Source organism: Apteryx mantelli, chromosome 1, assembly GCF_036417845.1.
Source record: "Apteryx mantelli isolate bAptMan1 chromosome 1, bAptMan1.hap1, whole genome shotgun sequence".
Lineage (NCBI taxonomy): Eukaryota > Metazoa > Chordata > Aves > Apterygiformes > Apterygidae > Apteryx > Apteryx mantelli.
In genome coordinates, this window is record NC_089978.1 from 99,920,662 (window position 1) to 99,938,116 (window position 17,455).

At 39.4% G+C, this 17,455-nt stretch overlaps 1 protein-coding gene across 1 annotated transcript in view; it reads right to left on the reverse strand.

Moving 5' to 3' along the window:
* Positions 1 to 17,455, reverse strand: part of ABCG1 (ATP binding cassette subfamily G member 1) — a 51,333-nt gene that overhangs the window by 11,521 nt on the left and 22,357 nt on the right. The window contains exons 4-6 of the mRNA XM_067289766.1: positions 4,466 to 4,583; positions 3,552 to 3,684; positions 2,065 to 2,115 (exon numbers count right to left, since the gene is read on the reverse strand). Of these exons, the coding sequence (XP_067145867.1) occupies positions 2,065 to 2,115; positions 3,552 to 3,684; positions 4,466 to 4,583 (302 nt within the window). The remainder of the gene's footprint in view (positions 1 to 2,064; positions 2,116 to 3,551; positions 3,685 to 4,465; positions 4,584 to 17,455) is intronic.

Consider the following 17,455-nt stretch of genomic DNA (forward strand, 5'->3'; position numbering starts at 1 on the left):
CCAGGAAACCCACATGAAGTCTCTTGGCAGGAGAAATGTGGGATGGGAAACTGTCTCAGGAAGGCTCTAGATCCCATGTCACCAGCTTAAATAACTGTGTCACCTCAATTACCCCAGGCCCTGTTATCCAAAGAGAGGCAATCTCCTCAGGAAAGAGCTTCAGAGAATAAGTCAAAATAAGATGCTCTGAATTGCCCCCTAACTGCTTCTCTCCAGCTACAATTTCAATTCACACAGAGCCAGCCATACTCCATTCCCACTCACAGGGCATCTCATCTCCTCCTTCCTTCTGCAGACTTTGATTTCAGTTGAGCCTTGTCCCCTGCACCTTTTTTGCCCCCAAGGATCTCCTCAGTGCATGGTTTTGGGATCCCAAAATGCACCAAAATGAAAATCGGATCCCTTCTTTCTATTTATGAAAAATAACTCTCTGAAAAATCATGAAAAGCCCCAAACTTGAACTTTACAGGAATAAGTATAGCACAAATGTTGGGAGCCTTTTACACCAATAGTAACTCCCTTTTTATTGATGGGACATCTGAGTCACAGAAAGACTGAAAGACTTGTTCACAGTAACATACAACTCAATAGTAAAGGCAGAATTAGCCATCAGTTTTCTGGAAAGGAAAATCACAGTTTTAGCCACGAAGCCATACTATTGCATAAACTCCATCAGCCCTCAGCACAACCCTCACACACCTAGAAGCCTCCCCCTTGAAAAGGCAGAGTAAGAGAGATCATAATTATTGTCCTTGTTGGTGTTGTCTTATGCAGCACTGAAACACAGCCTGAAATTAGCAAAAACAAACTCAAACACTTTCTGAGCTACAGTTTCACTTTTCTTGAATCTCTCAACAACCTGAACCATCTCTGCTTTCATCAGTGTGGTAATTTTTCTACTTTTTAGCTGCAGACATAATCCTCCCCCTCCCCAGTCATATTTTGTTTTGAAACACACTGTGCAGCACTGAACTGTTCCTCTCACATGCTTCGGCATGCTCTGGTAACTCCACCCGAGCAGAGATAAACACCTGAGCTCTGAGTGTCCTTAGTAATACACAGGCCCAGATTTTTTAAGCTTTGCCTATAGATGCAGAAAGGGCTCATTTCCAATTCTTTTAAGTATAACTGAGATAATGAAACTTAGTTGAGAGAGTCATCTCACACACAAGCTAACATGTCAGAAGTCATTCTGTCTGGCCGCACACCTCCAGGTATTTTCTTTAAAAAGACCGTCCTGTATCAGAGCACGTTATGGAGAGGAATTGTGCCACTCAAATGGGCGAGGAGCACACTTCTTAGTGAGGCTCCTTTCAGTACAGGTCCAGTTGGCTTATAGGTTTCCATGGGTAAAAACACACCAGGACTTCTCTCCCGCTCAGGAAAGTCATGGGCTAGTCACAGCCAGAAGCAGGACAGTGCAGTAAATCCACAAGAATGAAGTGCGCAACTCTCATTCCTGGTGCTTTAGAAAAGATACGTGCATGTTTTAGCTTGGTTTCCTACTTGTCCACACTTTGTCCACTCAACGTAGCTTCAAAACACATTAGCCTGCATCTTCACTGTAATCTCACTAACTTACCCAGCTGCACAATATGATCACATAGCACATCCTTTTTGCCCACCAGCATAGCCATAAAGATCAATGCTTTCAAATATGAGTACACCAATTGCTGCAGCAATTACAGGAACTACTGAACTTTTTCATGAATCCCCAGAAATACAAGCTCTGCAGCTAGCCTCTGCACACTGTTGCCAGACTTGACTGATCTACCTGGCCACACATGAGAATGCCTGAGCCCCCCAGACACAGGTGTAAGAGAATCCAAGTTTTACAATTACTCATTCAGTCTCAGCTTCAGGCATACTGAATGCTACTTTCATATAGATTGTACTACTCATTCCCTAATAATGATATCTGTCAATTTTGAGGTTATGATTTATTCTGTCATTACAAGCTTAATGCAGTTCAATGTTAGACAAAAATGTCACCTTTACAGAACTTATTTTATGGACCTCTTCGGTACCCCAAAAAAATCTGAATTTGAAGAACAGTATACATACCATTTCCCTTCTTCCTTCATCTTTCTCTTGAAGTTTCAGATGAGCAGATACCTGGAATGAAATACAAAGGAATTTAACTTTGAACTGATCTATAGCATGGCAATCAGTTTCAGTGGGTGTTTCAGGCACAACATCCCAATATATCACTTAAACAATTTCTTCTAACCCAGAAGGGAAATTAAACAGTTGAGTTGAATTATAACGTTCAAATCACAAGCATCATGTATGACTGCACAGTAGGTGACCGAGTATATGCTGACTTAGGCAATCACACAAAGTCATACTAGAAAGAAAAGTCATTCTGCAAGTCGAAGTTGAGAGGAAGACAGGAGACTCATTTTGTCATGTTGCCACTAACTTCCTAGGCAATGCCAGAATCACAGTTTCTCTGTGCTTCACACATAATATGAGGATACCAAAAAACTCCCTCTTTCCCCAGGACATGAACAAAAGAGTACAGAAATAATCTTGTGAAAGAGGCCATCTGCTGTCCTAAGAGGTAGCTCCACAAAACATTCTGATTAATTGTTATTAGAAGCAATTAAACTGTTAAGGAATTATTTTTTGTCAGAGCCTTGATTGATTCACTTAGAGTGAATCTGGACCCAATTCTACAGAAGCAGTCCTATGGGATTCTGACTACAATGTTCATGTAAAAGAAAAAGAAAAACCTCCTCACAAAGAAGAGACTTCACAGGAAGGTAGCCACATAAAGCATAGACAAGACTACAGTGATCTCTTCTGACCTTAAAATTTGTGAATTGATGGTGGCATACAGTATGAACAACCTGAGCCTTATCAAATGATAATAGCCTCTGAGAGAGAACAGCTCCTTTCTCAAACTGAGCAACAGGCGCTTCTAGACTGATCACTCAAGCTGGTAATTAGAAAACCTCTTGACACTATGACACATTACAAGGAGAAGACTTTCTGTTGCCTTTAAGTCTCTGGCTTATTCTGTTCCTGTTGTTTTCCTGTGAAGAACTGGAAGAGATTTTATACAATGCCTTTATCAAAGAAAAGGCACAAAAGAGTAGAAGCAGCAGACAGTCCAGGCTTAAAGTCAAAATATCATTTTACAGTTAGAGTATGGAAGACAGACAGAAAGGGAGATGTAAAGGTTACTGTTGGTCACTCAGCCACCACCCAAGAAAAAAGATGTCTCTACAAAGGCTCATTCTGTACAGAATTGCAGGCTCCATTCTTTGGGAAGTCTATGGAGTATATAGTCTTAAATTTTCTTCTAAATCATAATGCTGGTCACATATTGAAAACCATAAAGCAAAAGAAGCTCAGACGACCCACAGAAGCATGAGCCTGAAATGGAATTCAAGGCATCATCAAAGTCCAAGCATTTTCATTAAATGGGATTAAAAATAGTCAACATGTAGCAGCACCACTAGGAGTAAGAACATGTGCAATACACAAATGGAGATTTTCTGTTATCCCACACCCCAAAATAAATTAGAGCCAGAAATAATGTTCACCATCATAGCTTCTTGGACAGTAAGATGAGGAAGAAGCATGTCATCTTGCATGATGTAACAGGAGACTTTGCGAAAAGAGCGCAGGTCACGAGGCTGTCCATTGATGAGAATTTCTCCTTTCATTCCCGTCTCTCTGAAATGAACGAAGAAAATAATCGGGGTGAATATTGCTTTCAATTGTTTGGCACAGGTCTCAGTTTGTGGAAGTCTTAAGTAATTACTTAGGTAATTACTGCCCAGTATAGAATAAAACTGACACAGTAGATAGAAATGAACTTATTTTGTGATGTTCTCTTTCATGAGAGGCTTCATGCAATTATGATGAAAATTTTAATCCAGGTTAGTTCAAAATGTGTGCTGCCTTATATGAATGTCTGAGAAAATATCAAATCATTCAAGTGACTTTTTTTAGATTACTGTGTCTTGTTCCTTACGACCAGAGGCCAACAACACAGAGCCACCTTGTATTTAGCCACAGAATAGCAGATTCAGGATGATGAACCACAGTCACTTCACACATTGCAGTTTAGTCCAGAAGGCTTCAACTTCTGAAAGTGTTGACAAAAAGGACCATTTTTTCAAGTGCCCATAAAACCTAATTTTAAAATATCACAAACATAAGACACTGAGTCAGATTTGTTACACAGCTAAAAAGGAAGCTTTTTTTTGGTTTTGGAGCTTGAAATTGCTTCCTATTCTTGGATCTGACTTGTTAACAGATAAATCATAAGTGTCCAGAACAGGAAAAACAGAAAAATATAAACAATAAGAATCTAACTTGAAATCTGTGAATTACTTGTTTTCTACAAACACTGGGTAAGATTTCTTCTGGTAAGATTTCTTCTGCTGTTGCCTCCAAAGAACCATCAGCCTAGACGGTCCTCATCTTACTTGGGATTTTCGTTGTTACTGACCTGTATCCTGCCAGAATGTTCATGAGTGTCGACTTCCCAGCGCCAGAAGGACCCATAATTGCCACAAGTTCTCCACTGCTGAATTTCCCTGAAATCCCTTTCAAAAGGGTCTTGTAACCTGAAAGAAGAAAGAAAAGTTCATTGAACAATGACCCTTCACGGTCAGGTCTGGTGGAAAATATAAGTTTATTTCTGCTAAACAATGATGACAAAGTGGCTTTAGTGGGTACCTACTGCGAGGCTGATGTTAAGATCAGCACACCGTAATGACTATCAAAAACCAAATTTTGAGTGGGAGCAGCAACCTCCTCCCACTATACAAGTAGTATAGGGGGATTATGGGAATCCATTTATAAGCACGTACTCTTGATTCACTCGAGGAAAATTTTCTAACAGGGCTAAGAAGCCTTGCTGCCATTTTCTACACATCTTGGAGTATTTTGCTGGGATGCTGGCATTTCAGTTACAATATTTAATATTCCACAGCTAATGGAACTCCACAGGCTTGGAGTAGAGCAATCTCTGCATCTCCAGTGCCAGAGCGCTGCCCTCTCAACAAAACAATAATTTCTTGGAGAGCAGCAGCCATTATATCCAAGGCAAAGACCTATTCTTCTGTTCATTCCCCACTGAAAGAGACATCACAAGAAACTCAGCAAAAGGAGACATAGAGGAAAAGAGAATTCTGCTTCATTTTCTTATCATAAGAGCCCACCCTATGTGGAACTCCAATGGGCTTGTCTAGGCAGGGAGACAGACCACAATAACTCTGTAAAAATAAATAACTCCCAGGGAAATGCTTGTTCCAAATTAAGAACTTTTTTTTTCTCATTTAGATTAATCCACTTCAGAAGATCATGCCATGATAAGCATGTCCTCAGGCAGAGCTGTGCTGGAATAACCACAATACCAACTTTAAATATCCTGCTTTATTCCTGAATAAATTACCTTTGTTGATAAAACCTAATTTAAAGCCCTGAAATCCATGGTTCTGTAGGTGTATGCAAATTGGACACCAATGAGAATTCATCTTGTCTTGCATGATTCCCATTTTAAGGCATACTGCAATCTAACACTTCCGCTCTCCTGCATAGGAATTTAGGACCTCTGGTATACAATTTCTAAGTGATGAGCAGAGGCATTTTACTGAATCTAAGAAATCTATCTGGATAAAACTTACTAAACTTTCTGGCAAGTAAAACAAGCAAATGGTTGACATTTAGTTAGCTGACATGTAGAAAACTGAAGTGCAGTAATACAGAAATTGTTGGTTCCAAAACGTCATTGGTTAATTGGATTTTCATTTTAATCTGTAATGATGATTCACAAATTCATCTGCTCCAGTTCTGTGGATTTTGAGAAAATCTTTTTCCTTCAGTGACCTCTAGAAGCTGGATGGGGTGAAGACTGGGTGGGGAAGGTGGGCACCTGACTGGCATTTAAACTTTTCAAAATCTCTTTCCCATTTATTTACCTGCTTGCTGTCTTCAGTTAAATGACCAACTGCTTTAGTTAAACTCTAATCCTAAAAAAAAATAAGGTGCCAAAAACAATCCTGCATTATGCTGAAAATGTTTCTATAATTAAATGACACCAAAAAAAGGAGGGGCAGAAGATCTGTTTACATGCAGTGCTGTACTTTAGCAATCCATTTTGCCATATTGGTGTATATGCAGGCAGCATTTATATGCCATGTGTAAGCTATCCCACTGCTGTGATTTTCATTAGTTCTAGCTGGAATGTTGAAATGCTGTGAAAAATCACCTTGTCTGCAAACACGTAGAAAACAAATCTCTTCTACTGATTTCTTTTTCTTCCTAATCCCATCATTCCTTGTCCTCCTTTCATATCCATTTAGCATTCTCCTTAATTTTTCTTCTTTTCTCTATTCTCAGTTCACACTCTTTTAATCCCACAGGGAGCACACTTTTGCACCAAGAATATTAATGCAATGCTGACAAAGGACCTCCCTAATCCACAGCCAATACTCTTCTCCAAGCATTCCCCAGGTTAGGAGGAAAGCAATAGCCAAAAAAAGTCCCTCTAGAAATATTTGATGCTACTTTTTTTCATGGCAAATGTGCTGGAAAACGTATCTGACCATATATTAAAATATACATCAAAATAAATTTGTCAAGTGTCTTTTTTTTTTTTTTTTTTTTTGGAATAGGCCAAAATCCTGTCCTGGACCTGAATGAAACAATTTGTTTGGAAGCTACTGAGATATTAACAGGTATGAAAACAGCATTCAGATTGCCTATTCACAGAGCAAAGAGAATCTACCAAAAGGATCAGCTATTTAGAAGAGAGAAATCCATGACACCCATGGCAAGGTCTAACAACCTTGTCCTTCGTGCCAATATCACTATTTTTTGAAAATCAGGATTTGAAAGAAAGGGGCAAGGAAGAGCTCAGACCTTTCAAACATGACAGTATTTACTAAATAGGTTCTATAGAGACAAGGTCCTTCATACTATCCCCCAAGTCTAATGAACATCTGCAATCTCACAAGCCTATTAGATTTGTAAGGGACTCAAACATCAGACTTCACAACCAATTACACGCATTGTCCATACACCCACCACACACACAAATTCCATGCAGTTGGAAAACTCTTTCTCACACTGGTCAAAAGCTGACCAAGTTGAACTGCCATTAACATCAGCAGGGCTAGGGTCTCATTTCCTGGGTCCCACATATAGTGCAGCTAACCATGGTGCAAAGTATTCGTTGGTGTTTGTCTGTATTCTCTGTCCGCCCTACAAAGCTGCTCAAAACAACAGAACATCACGTGGTAACTTTCTATGACACCAGTTTCTACTGTATAGGTTTGTTTTGACCCAGATTTCCAGCGTATAGGATTCTTGTAAGAGTTTCATAATAGTCAATTCATCACGAGTGCCAGGATCAGGATAGTAAATACTGCACATATTTGTAGGAGAGTATAAAGAATGTCACCAGTCATAAATACTGAGAGAGATATAACCTCAAACACAGAATCATCATCTGAAAATACATTTCCAGCACACATACCATTACCTAAAATTGAAGCCATTCTTCTCACTACATATGACTGCAAGATTGAAAATTACAGCCATTAAAGCCACCACTTTACCAAATACCATTTCACAAATGATAAGCAGATTACCTTTTAATTGTAATGTCCTCCCCATCATTACCAGCATTTGTTTCTACCCTTCTGTTGGAGATTTCCATTTTAAGTATCTTATACACAACACTTAAATAAGAGTGGGACGCATCTCTCCAACTCATTTGCGAAACAGTACAAGAACATAATTTAAAAAGAACTAGAAAAAACACTATTAATTTTGGATCACAATCCCAGTCACTGGTATTTCAGTTGCTACAAACTCAAAGCCATCTCTTCTTTTGACTGGAAACACATAAGAAGCCTTTCTATTACAAAGGTTAATTCAGCAAACTAACCAAGAGATTTTACACTGTAGCAGTAGCATGGTGCCAAGTATAATCCTTTATCAGGAATGAAAGGCTGTAAGTAACTATAGTCTTCTGTTTCAGAATATTGACGCTAATCTTTAACTGAATCAGTTGACCCAAAACTTCTATATTGGGCCACATGTCTTTCACGAGAAACAGATTATCCATTTGGAGAAGTTTGTATTCTTAAAATACAGAGACTGTTTTACACGTCCACTGTATATTAGGAATTTCTGATCACCTTCTATCCCAGCTGGCCCAACTCATTTTCCTTAGGTCACTAGATTCAGTAGCCTAGGTGGAATTTAATGGAAGACTGTACCTCAAAGAGAATTCACTGTAAGATTAATGCACATGATGGGCCATTCAGTTCTAACATCACAGTGGCTGTCTCCTTATTAACTGGAGTTACATCAAGACTCAATTTAGCGTCATGACTTTCAGATATTTCTCTTTAGAATTATTTTGGTTTTGAACAGAAAATAGCTTGGATCCTTTCAGTTTTCCTCTTCCAGAGTTATTGTGACTTCATCCTCAAAAATGTATTTAGGGGAATGCTCATGGGAATCTAAATATTGTTTTCAAGAACTACTTAAAATATTAGGTTCCCAACAGTACATTAATAATCCACCACCAGTTGAACAACCGCATAGCAACTTTCTCAATATAATGCACAAGAAATAAAATACAAAAAGGAACCAAAATTGAAACAGAAATTTCAAGCAATGCAAAAATTTTTATTCTTAATTTCATCTCACATTAAATTCTAAGAGCTCAGCTGTTTCTCCTGAGCAAATGGACTTTGTTTATTCCTCTGTTAGGATTTCCTATGGAATGCAAAACTTCGAGTGCTGCGATAATACACCAGATTCACAGCCAAAAACACATGACTGGCTTGAACAGCCACTCATTCAAGCAGCGGATTTCCCTTACTGTGTGATTGCAGCACAAAGCCCAGGGCGGTCCCTTGTTTAACAAATTGATCTCAGGAGACCTCTTTATTTGATGCAGATACCCAGGGAGCTCTCATTGCTTGAATCACCAGAAGTTTTGCCAATGGCCTCAGCAATGGAGATATCTGTTGATGGTTTTATCTGTTTCCTTGTGGATTCTACAAGGTTTTCTGGGGAGATTTAGTTTTATCATTTTCACAAAAATTATGATTAATCCTAAAGGAAGCAAGCCTCCCCCACCTCATACTTAGAGTAGGAGCATAAGAGCACATGCTTAAGAATGTGTCTAAATCAGTACAAAAAAAACATGACTAGAACTCCTACCCTTACAGAGAATTTCTTCAGGTAAATAATATCTCTAGCTGTACATTAAAATGGTAGATTCATTTAAATGTCATTGTCAGTAGTATACTCATTTGCTATTCACAAAAATGTCACATACTTGTAGAAGTTTCTAGGCAGTTTAGCCTAAGTCTGCATCCATCAGCAGGCACACAGAGCCCGCCTCAGCTCCCGGGTGAGCCCAGGGGGCTTTCCCTGCTCATTGCAATTAGAGTAGGATTTGCCCTTCCGAATACATCTGAACTGTGTGTCTTGTATGACAGGCTCTTCTGAAGGCAGGAAATAGCTGATGATGCCCTGTAAATACCATAGGCCTGAAATTGCCCAAAGATTTCTCAGAATATTCAATATAGGAAATAGGGGACATAAAAAACTTCAACTCAAACAGCTCAAATTTGGCAAAATTATAAACTACTGAAATCTGAGCCACAAAATAAGCAGAGTTTGGCTCTTTTAAACAAAGGCATCATAACCAGTTCTGTCTCTACTTCCTAACTGCAGCCAAAAAGTGCACCATTTCTTTATTAAAAAATTATATGCAAGGACTATATTTCTATGTCTTTCTGCGCTACTTTTTTAGACGGAGTGTCATTAATTACTGCTCAAAAACACCCAGCTGTAAATACAGAATACATCTCTGGCGAGTAGGAAATTACTAATCTGACTTATTTTAATACCTTCACAAGCAACATACTTTCAAAATAGTAATTTAAATTTAACACACAAATTTACTCACTTACAGTACCATCAATCAAATGGGTTGGTAAATTATGAGGAGAAACCTCAGCACTTTCTTGGCACTATGTACTGACTCTGTACCATTAAGGAATTCTATACATTTTCCTACTCTAAAATTCATGGGCTTAATTCTCATTTCACTACCTCTTGTTTAAATCAAAACTATGCTGAAGTCCAGGGACTTCTCCAACACAAAACCTGAGTAAGGAAAATCAGAATCAGACCCCACATCCTCATCTTTCCCCTTGAGACATGAGTAGGGATTACTCCTACCACGGAAAATTGCTCCTAGCAAATCTAAGACTTTGCTGCTGCCCCTGAGATCCATTATACCCACACATTGATGGCTGCAGACCATTCCCTGGATTATTTACTGTGGAACAAGGCAAGCACCAGGGGCAAAACAGACTAAGTAGGTCACATTTCACATTAAAGGGCAAGTTAGTGACATATGCATCAGAGAAAGAAACTGCAAAAATCCATCCAGATGTGGAAACAACCTCATGATATCTTGCAGACATCATGTGTATAGACTCTTTTGAAAACTAAACAGCTGGGGAAGATCAGCAGAAACTCTGTAGGGAAGCACAGAACAAGAGACGCACAAAGGCAGTAATAACCCAAGGCCAGAGCTACACTAGAAAAACAAAAACATCTGTAGATATACTAAAATGTCAGCTAGGGGACATGAATCTTTATCATTTTTAAACTAGCAAAAAGTATTTTCTACACACCTAGATGTAAATACACCTACAAAAAGTCCTCTTGCCTGATCATTACCAAACCCTTATTCACTTTCCACATCCCAGCTCTTGTTCTCTCTACCGGAAGAGCTGCTGCTGCAGCAGCAAAACATCTACATGCTCACTGATGGAGGCTATGCTGATCTTTCTAAGGAGAGCTAGAGCACATCTAGCAGAGTTTTACCCCTGCAGAGGTATGATAAACAAGGAGTGGCAGCACGGAGGTTCCCCAGAAGTTCTTGGAGAAGGCTATCCCATACCACAATCCCATGCTGTGTATCTTGTTCTCTTCATGCTTTATTTCCTGTTTCACCCTGGCCCAAGTAAATATGTTCATAAACCCCAGAAGTGAATAAGCATAGAAGGCTGAAACTCCAAGGCACCAAGTTAATCACAGTTAAGTATCTTCAATTTATTGTGTGACTTTCTGAAGCGTAGAGTCATGACCACATTTTCAAAGGTAAACATATGCATATATTTGCACACAAAAAGAGGTGCAGGTGCCTATTCTTTGCATATAAATAACATAATTGTGCCCTTAAATTAGATCTTGATGATTTATACTTCCATTTTACAACTCAACTATAGATCTCCAGTTTGTATATGTAAACATTATAACTGTACATGTGTCAGGAAATGTGCAGAGTGACTAGTAGCCGGTGCAGGGTGGTGGCCAAGTTTCTGGGGTTTGGGCTGTTCGGAGCATATAGTTTCAGAAGCAGCCTATAGCGACAGAAGATGATGCTGCTCCTCAAGGGGGTAGTCTCTTTTTCCACCCTCTCTCCCCAGGGCACCTTCCTTTCACTTTTCCTGAACTGGCTTTCAGGTGTGACTCCATAATACATCAGATGAGCAAGCCAGCCCACCCAGAAACCGCTCCTAGGAAATGAAACACAAAGAGGGCTTGTTTTCAGCTGCATCAGCTGCAGTAATGCAGCTGCCCACACAAGGGGCAAGAAGGCACAGCTTGCAAGAAGGCAGGGGAGGTGGGACAGCTGTTTGCAGCTGCTGGGGATATTCGGGGCAGTTTATGCCACCCAGGAATCCTTATTCTGAGATTCTTATTCTCTCCCATCCTGAAACAAAAATAGGATTTATAATTAAATGAAACTACCCCCTATACAACATTCATGCTGGGCCATTGAAACCATTTCCGTCTAAATTGGACTGCTTGTTTGCTTTATCTTCATGGAAAACAAGAAAAATTAGATCACCTCTGAGTGATAAGATTAAGATACTTGGGGCTTTTCACCTAAATCAAAGTTAGTTCAAAGCCAATGGGTTTCCATAAAATGACATATTATCAGGGATTTTCTGAGAGAAATGTTTTCTGAATATTTCTAATTCTGCTATTAACCAGCAAGGGCACTGTGTTCCTCATTCACAAAATGAGTACAGAATGCTTTCTTCTCAGCGATATTGACAGGGTTTATTAATATTTAAATAAGAGTTTTTCGATCCTCAGATGAGAAGTATAATCTGCAGCAAAATATATTATTCAAATAATTTGAATTTTAAAATCTTTTGATGGGAATTGGTTAAATGGGCATTTCTTTCCCAGCTCCCTGCGAGGCTCAAACAGGCTTAAGTCAAAGTCAATTACAGGTACCAATACTTGGGAAGAAAAAGAGTCATCTTTTACCTTCACAAAATGTGTGGGACCAGAGCAGCTTTCTTGAGAAACAGAGTGAAAAATTATATTGCTAAAATAATAGGAACTTCCCTATTACATATAGGCCCAAACAGTACCCCTGTAATTGGGGGAGGGGGGAAGTCACACTGGGGATAATAAATGTGTTTAAGGTAACTCTCTACTAAATAAAACCTATGGCTTCAACCACCATTTGTGCGTTACAAGTGAATAAACCTTTTTTTGAAGCATTTTTGTATGTAAGCTTTAGAATCCAAACATCCATATATTTATTTTTCATTCACATATCTCTCAGGGACATAGAACAATGGAATTTTCCACTGTCTAAACTCTGAACCCTGCTTTATGACAATTAACAGAATTTACAATTGTAATGCATTCTTGCACCTTGCCTAAGAGAAAAAACCTTCGTTATGTAAATGTCTATAAAACAGCATGCCAAGCACCAAAACATTAGAAGAGGGGAGAAAAGCTGAACAAGTGTCTGAAGAAACCAAATAAAATGTCTTTCTTTCAAAGTCCTCTCCAGCTCAAAAATGAGGAATCTGTTCCACTCAACCTAAAAATATGATGTGTCTTTCATATTTGACCAAAAAAAAAGAAATCCCAGTGGGCAGTGAAGCTCCTTTCTGTGTGGAGAGGACTAAAGTATATTTCTGAATATAATCCACAACCAGGTCTTCTTAAACAAATTACTCTTGATTCACAGCCAATCTCCCACTTAGTGACCAAGGGAGGGTTGATTCACAACTCAAATAGAGAGCTTAGCCCATTGCTTACGGCCAGTCTGGTAGAGTTCATCTTACCTAATTTTACACACATAGAAGTTTGACACCTAACCTAAACTAATCATTTAGGATCCATAAAGAAAGACAGACACCCCTAACAGGTAATTAGTTCTACTTATTTTAAATTTCTATTCTGGGATGGGATAAATAACCCTCTGGAGGTGCATCTTTCTCTTAACTACAGAGGGAGCTCAGGACAACTAGCTTAGACTAGACACCAAACCTTTAGACACTGTAATAAATCTCATCCTTCATCAACAACTTGATGGCTGATTTCAATATCAGTCACAAAGAAAATGTATAACAAGACTTTTTTTATACTTATTTAATCTCAGTTTGACCACGGTCCCTCATCCGCTCGCACAACTGCAGTAATTAAGCACACAAATCACATACTCGAAGTCTTTAGAGTGGTTTGGCACTCCACATGTTTGAGATGCTTCCTACAAATAACATTAAGAAGAGTAGCCTGTGCATAAATACTTCAGAGTATTCTGAATGTACAATCATATCAGACATTGTGTTTTTACTTCATCATTAGGCTTCAGCACTTCCCATTCTGATAACTGTGGACAGCTACACCTCTATGAATAGTTGCCTCAGGCTATCGATCAGCTCAACAATACATCATTGTACTGGTAGCATTTGGTTCAAACTGAACCAGAAATAAGCTTTGGAAGGTCAGATCTTAATTAAAAGCTAAATATTTAAGAATAAACTTTAAAAGCAATTTTTGATTTCTCTTTGTGGGGGTGCCCATGATTTGACTTCTAGTAGCACACTTCCTTTGTGTTAAACATACCAGCTAACTTCTCTGGAAAGTCAGTTAAACATACAGTAGATTAGAGTCTAAAGAGAGCTTATGAACCCCAACACCAGAGATTTATGACATGAAATCCCTAGTTACTCTATGCAATGTTGTAAAATAAAAAAGAATACACTGATGAGAAGATGGGAGTCTAGATGAGAAACTGAGTTCTAGCCAAGGGAAAATCTTAAACCAAACTGCAGAATATAAAGAACCTGAAAAGACTCTCTAATTTTATTGTTCTTCCAGATTCCTGGGCTAGATATTAAACTTATGCAAGACATTGGATCTGATGGTCCACACTGTGGAGTCAAATAGGAAAAGCCCTGAGGAAGTAAAGTTTTCATTCCTTTGACACTTCAAAATCAGGATTGTGTGCACCATGTTTTCTCTCTATTATGCAAACAGCTCATTGCATTATTTTAGTATCTGAATCCTGTTTGTCTTTAATCAGATATGACAGTCTGTTAGGCAGCAAGCTCTGCAACCCCATAATGTTGAGTTTCAAGGTTTAATAGACTGTGCAACCTCACCCACCTTGTCTGGCTCTGTCACATCTCCTGGCTAGGCAGTGTTTCTCTACAAGCTTTGTACAAAGAGCAGATAGGCAAGTTTTATGTACATAGAACCCATACTGTCAGATAACATGAAACTGAAGTGCTTGAAGATGGACGCAGAATTTAGACCTTCCTGAATCACCACATTCCTCCATCAGGACAGGGGAACAGAAAGGAAATCAGCAGTGTGATGTGCACACCTTGCTGTACCAGCAACTATCAGTTACACCTCCCCACTGTGCTGTGAGAAAAATGTCTTTTGAGCCGGTCCCCTTTATATCTAATCTTTTTCTTTATGGCTATGAGCAGGCAGAGCTGAAGTATTTAAGAAATCCATCACTGCAACCTGAGGTGATAAGAGGCCCAGGTAACAGCTAGACACCTTTCTTGTTAAAGAAATAATATGCCTGTTAAAGAAATATTGATTGAAATTAGTCCCACTGGAACGGCTGCTCTGAGCCATCCCTTGTATTCACAGAGACTAAACATCAACCTATCCACTTCTACAAGGACCAGAATAAGGCAAGCAACACCTTCCTTATTTCTCTTCCTACAGTGGTTTCCAAGCACATAAGAAGGGCTTTTTGGTCCACTCACAAAGAGCAAGACGGGCTAGAACTGGCAGAGGTTCAGTGATGAACACGGTGGGCAACTCATCCCTGCAGGCACCCGGTGAACTCAGAGAATCAAATTGTTTTTGTATAGGTCCATTTAACCTGTTCTATAGCAAGGGCAGAGCCTTCTGCTAAGCTCTGTAGGATGACTACAATTATATGTGGGTCCTGCCTGTTAATTTTAATCAGATTTGTCCACAGGAAGATGCAGTTCTTGCCCGTGTCTTTGTTGAATGTTTCTGTCTGAGAGAGTTAAAGCCAGTTGTCTTTCATACGCATGCACATGAAGCCATATGCCTGCAACTGAGGATAGGGATTGACAATTAAATGGGTCAATGAACGAAAGTAACCTTCAAACATGATTGCAAATAAATCTGTACTCTCAATTAGACCTGATGGCTTCAAAAGCAGTATTTACATGTTGAAGCACTTGGAGATCTGGGGCATAGCTTGCACTTTGTCTGCAAAGAAAATAGCTTCCCTAATTTATCTTCAACCCTTAGGAAAAACGCAGGGGGAAAAAATGTGCATGAATGATGCACAACTTTGTCTTTCTTATGAATCTATTGGAAATGTCTTTTCAAAGCAATATCCATAGCTCAATCCCTGTTTGATAATTGCTTTTTGGTGGCTTTTTTTTTTTTTATTGCCTTTGTTTCCGTTGCTTAAAAGTGCAAGAAAGGTCTTTCCTGACAAAAGAAGAGCCAACACAGTTTGAAATGAAAGGCTGACACATTGCCTTGAATGACAAACTAAAGTCACGAGCCTCAGAGATGAAAGCTGTTTACGTATACCAGTCAGGCAGAAAGCAATTTCCTCATAATTGCAGTACCTTTCTACCACAAAGTACAAGTAGTATTATTCACAGCCTTACAAACAGATAAAACTAAAAGGTTCTCCACTATCCCTTCCCTTTTGAAAAAATTTTCAAATAGGAGACATTCTAATATAGTCCAGCAGCTGTTACGGACTGAATTGACCCTCCTGCCTTCATTTTCAAACATGGATACAGCTGGGTTACTGTGCGCAGGGGGCAGAAACCCTTCCTCCCTGAGAGAAGACCACTTTGGGCTTTCTGTGCTGATGTTCAGAGTAAACACATTTTTTTTACTTTTGCTGTCTCCCTTCCCCTTTCCAACCTCTCCCCACCCACATGCATAGACAAACCAGGAGGCAGGAAGGGAAAAAATGGGAAAGTAAAACTTTGGCTCTCTCCTCTTACCTACCCTGTGTAAGGGCTGGAGAGGGAGGCCCTGGTGCTTTCTAGAGCTACAGTAGAGATGGCAGAAGTTAGGTAGCATCTCTTTTCTCCAAGCTGGGCCTGATGGTAATAGCTAGGCTGAAGAGCTTGGTGTGGGAAGAAAAGCTTTTCGTAATACTTCTGGGTACAGGTTTATCAGAATATCTACATTAAATTGGAATGTGATGAAATAGCTCCTGCAAACTGCATAGGAAAAAAACTACCCAGATTATTAGAAAGAAAAGTGGCTCTCAAAACCACAAGTTTTTGAGATGACTTATATGCTCCCACAATAACGTTTCGTCCTTTGCCCTTATAGACATGGGGAGCCACATTTCTTGGATTTTGAAAAATGTTCCAAGTCCCAGTTTTTGCAATTTAAAAGATACCACAGTGTTTGACCTTTAAAACATTTCACAGTTCACAAGCCAGTTTCAATAATTCAAAATATTATATTTGACTCCAAACAAAAACCAGTTTTTCACAGCAGTCCTATCTAACTACAATGGTGATGACAGTCTGTTTCAAGAGCTTTCTCTGAAGAACAGGGAATTGTCAAACAGCTCGGCCATCCAACCTTCTAAACAACTCCTACATATTCTTATCCTGCCTCCCTCCCAAACCATATCAAACAGTTTTGCATTGCAAATTTCAAGAAGCATTTCCACCTCTTCCTATTTCCACTGCTCTCGTCCCCATTCCATGTTCCACAAGCAGACCGGAGAATGCTTGGGGCTAGGAATACCCTTTGAAACACACTCAGAGGTAAGTATCAGAGGTGTTTTAAAATGTAAATTTTAAACTCAAGTATTACAGCTTTAATTCTTATAGACTCACTCAGGAGCAGAGGCACTGACCGAAACTTCAATAGCTGTCCTCCAAACCTGGGGGAGCTGAATGAGTGAAATGGAGAGTCACAATCAGAAGAACCTCTGAGACTGAAGAAGCTTCTACTTCAGTGGGACGTCCCATGGCCAGCCATATGTATGCAAGGGGCACGTATTCTGGGTAAGCCTTGTTTCCAGAAGCAGCCATGCTGATTCTCTCCATTTCTCCTCAACACTTTCATGAAATAGAAACACAGGGTAATATCTTCA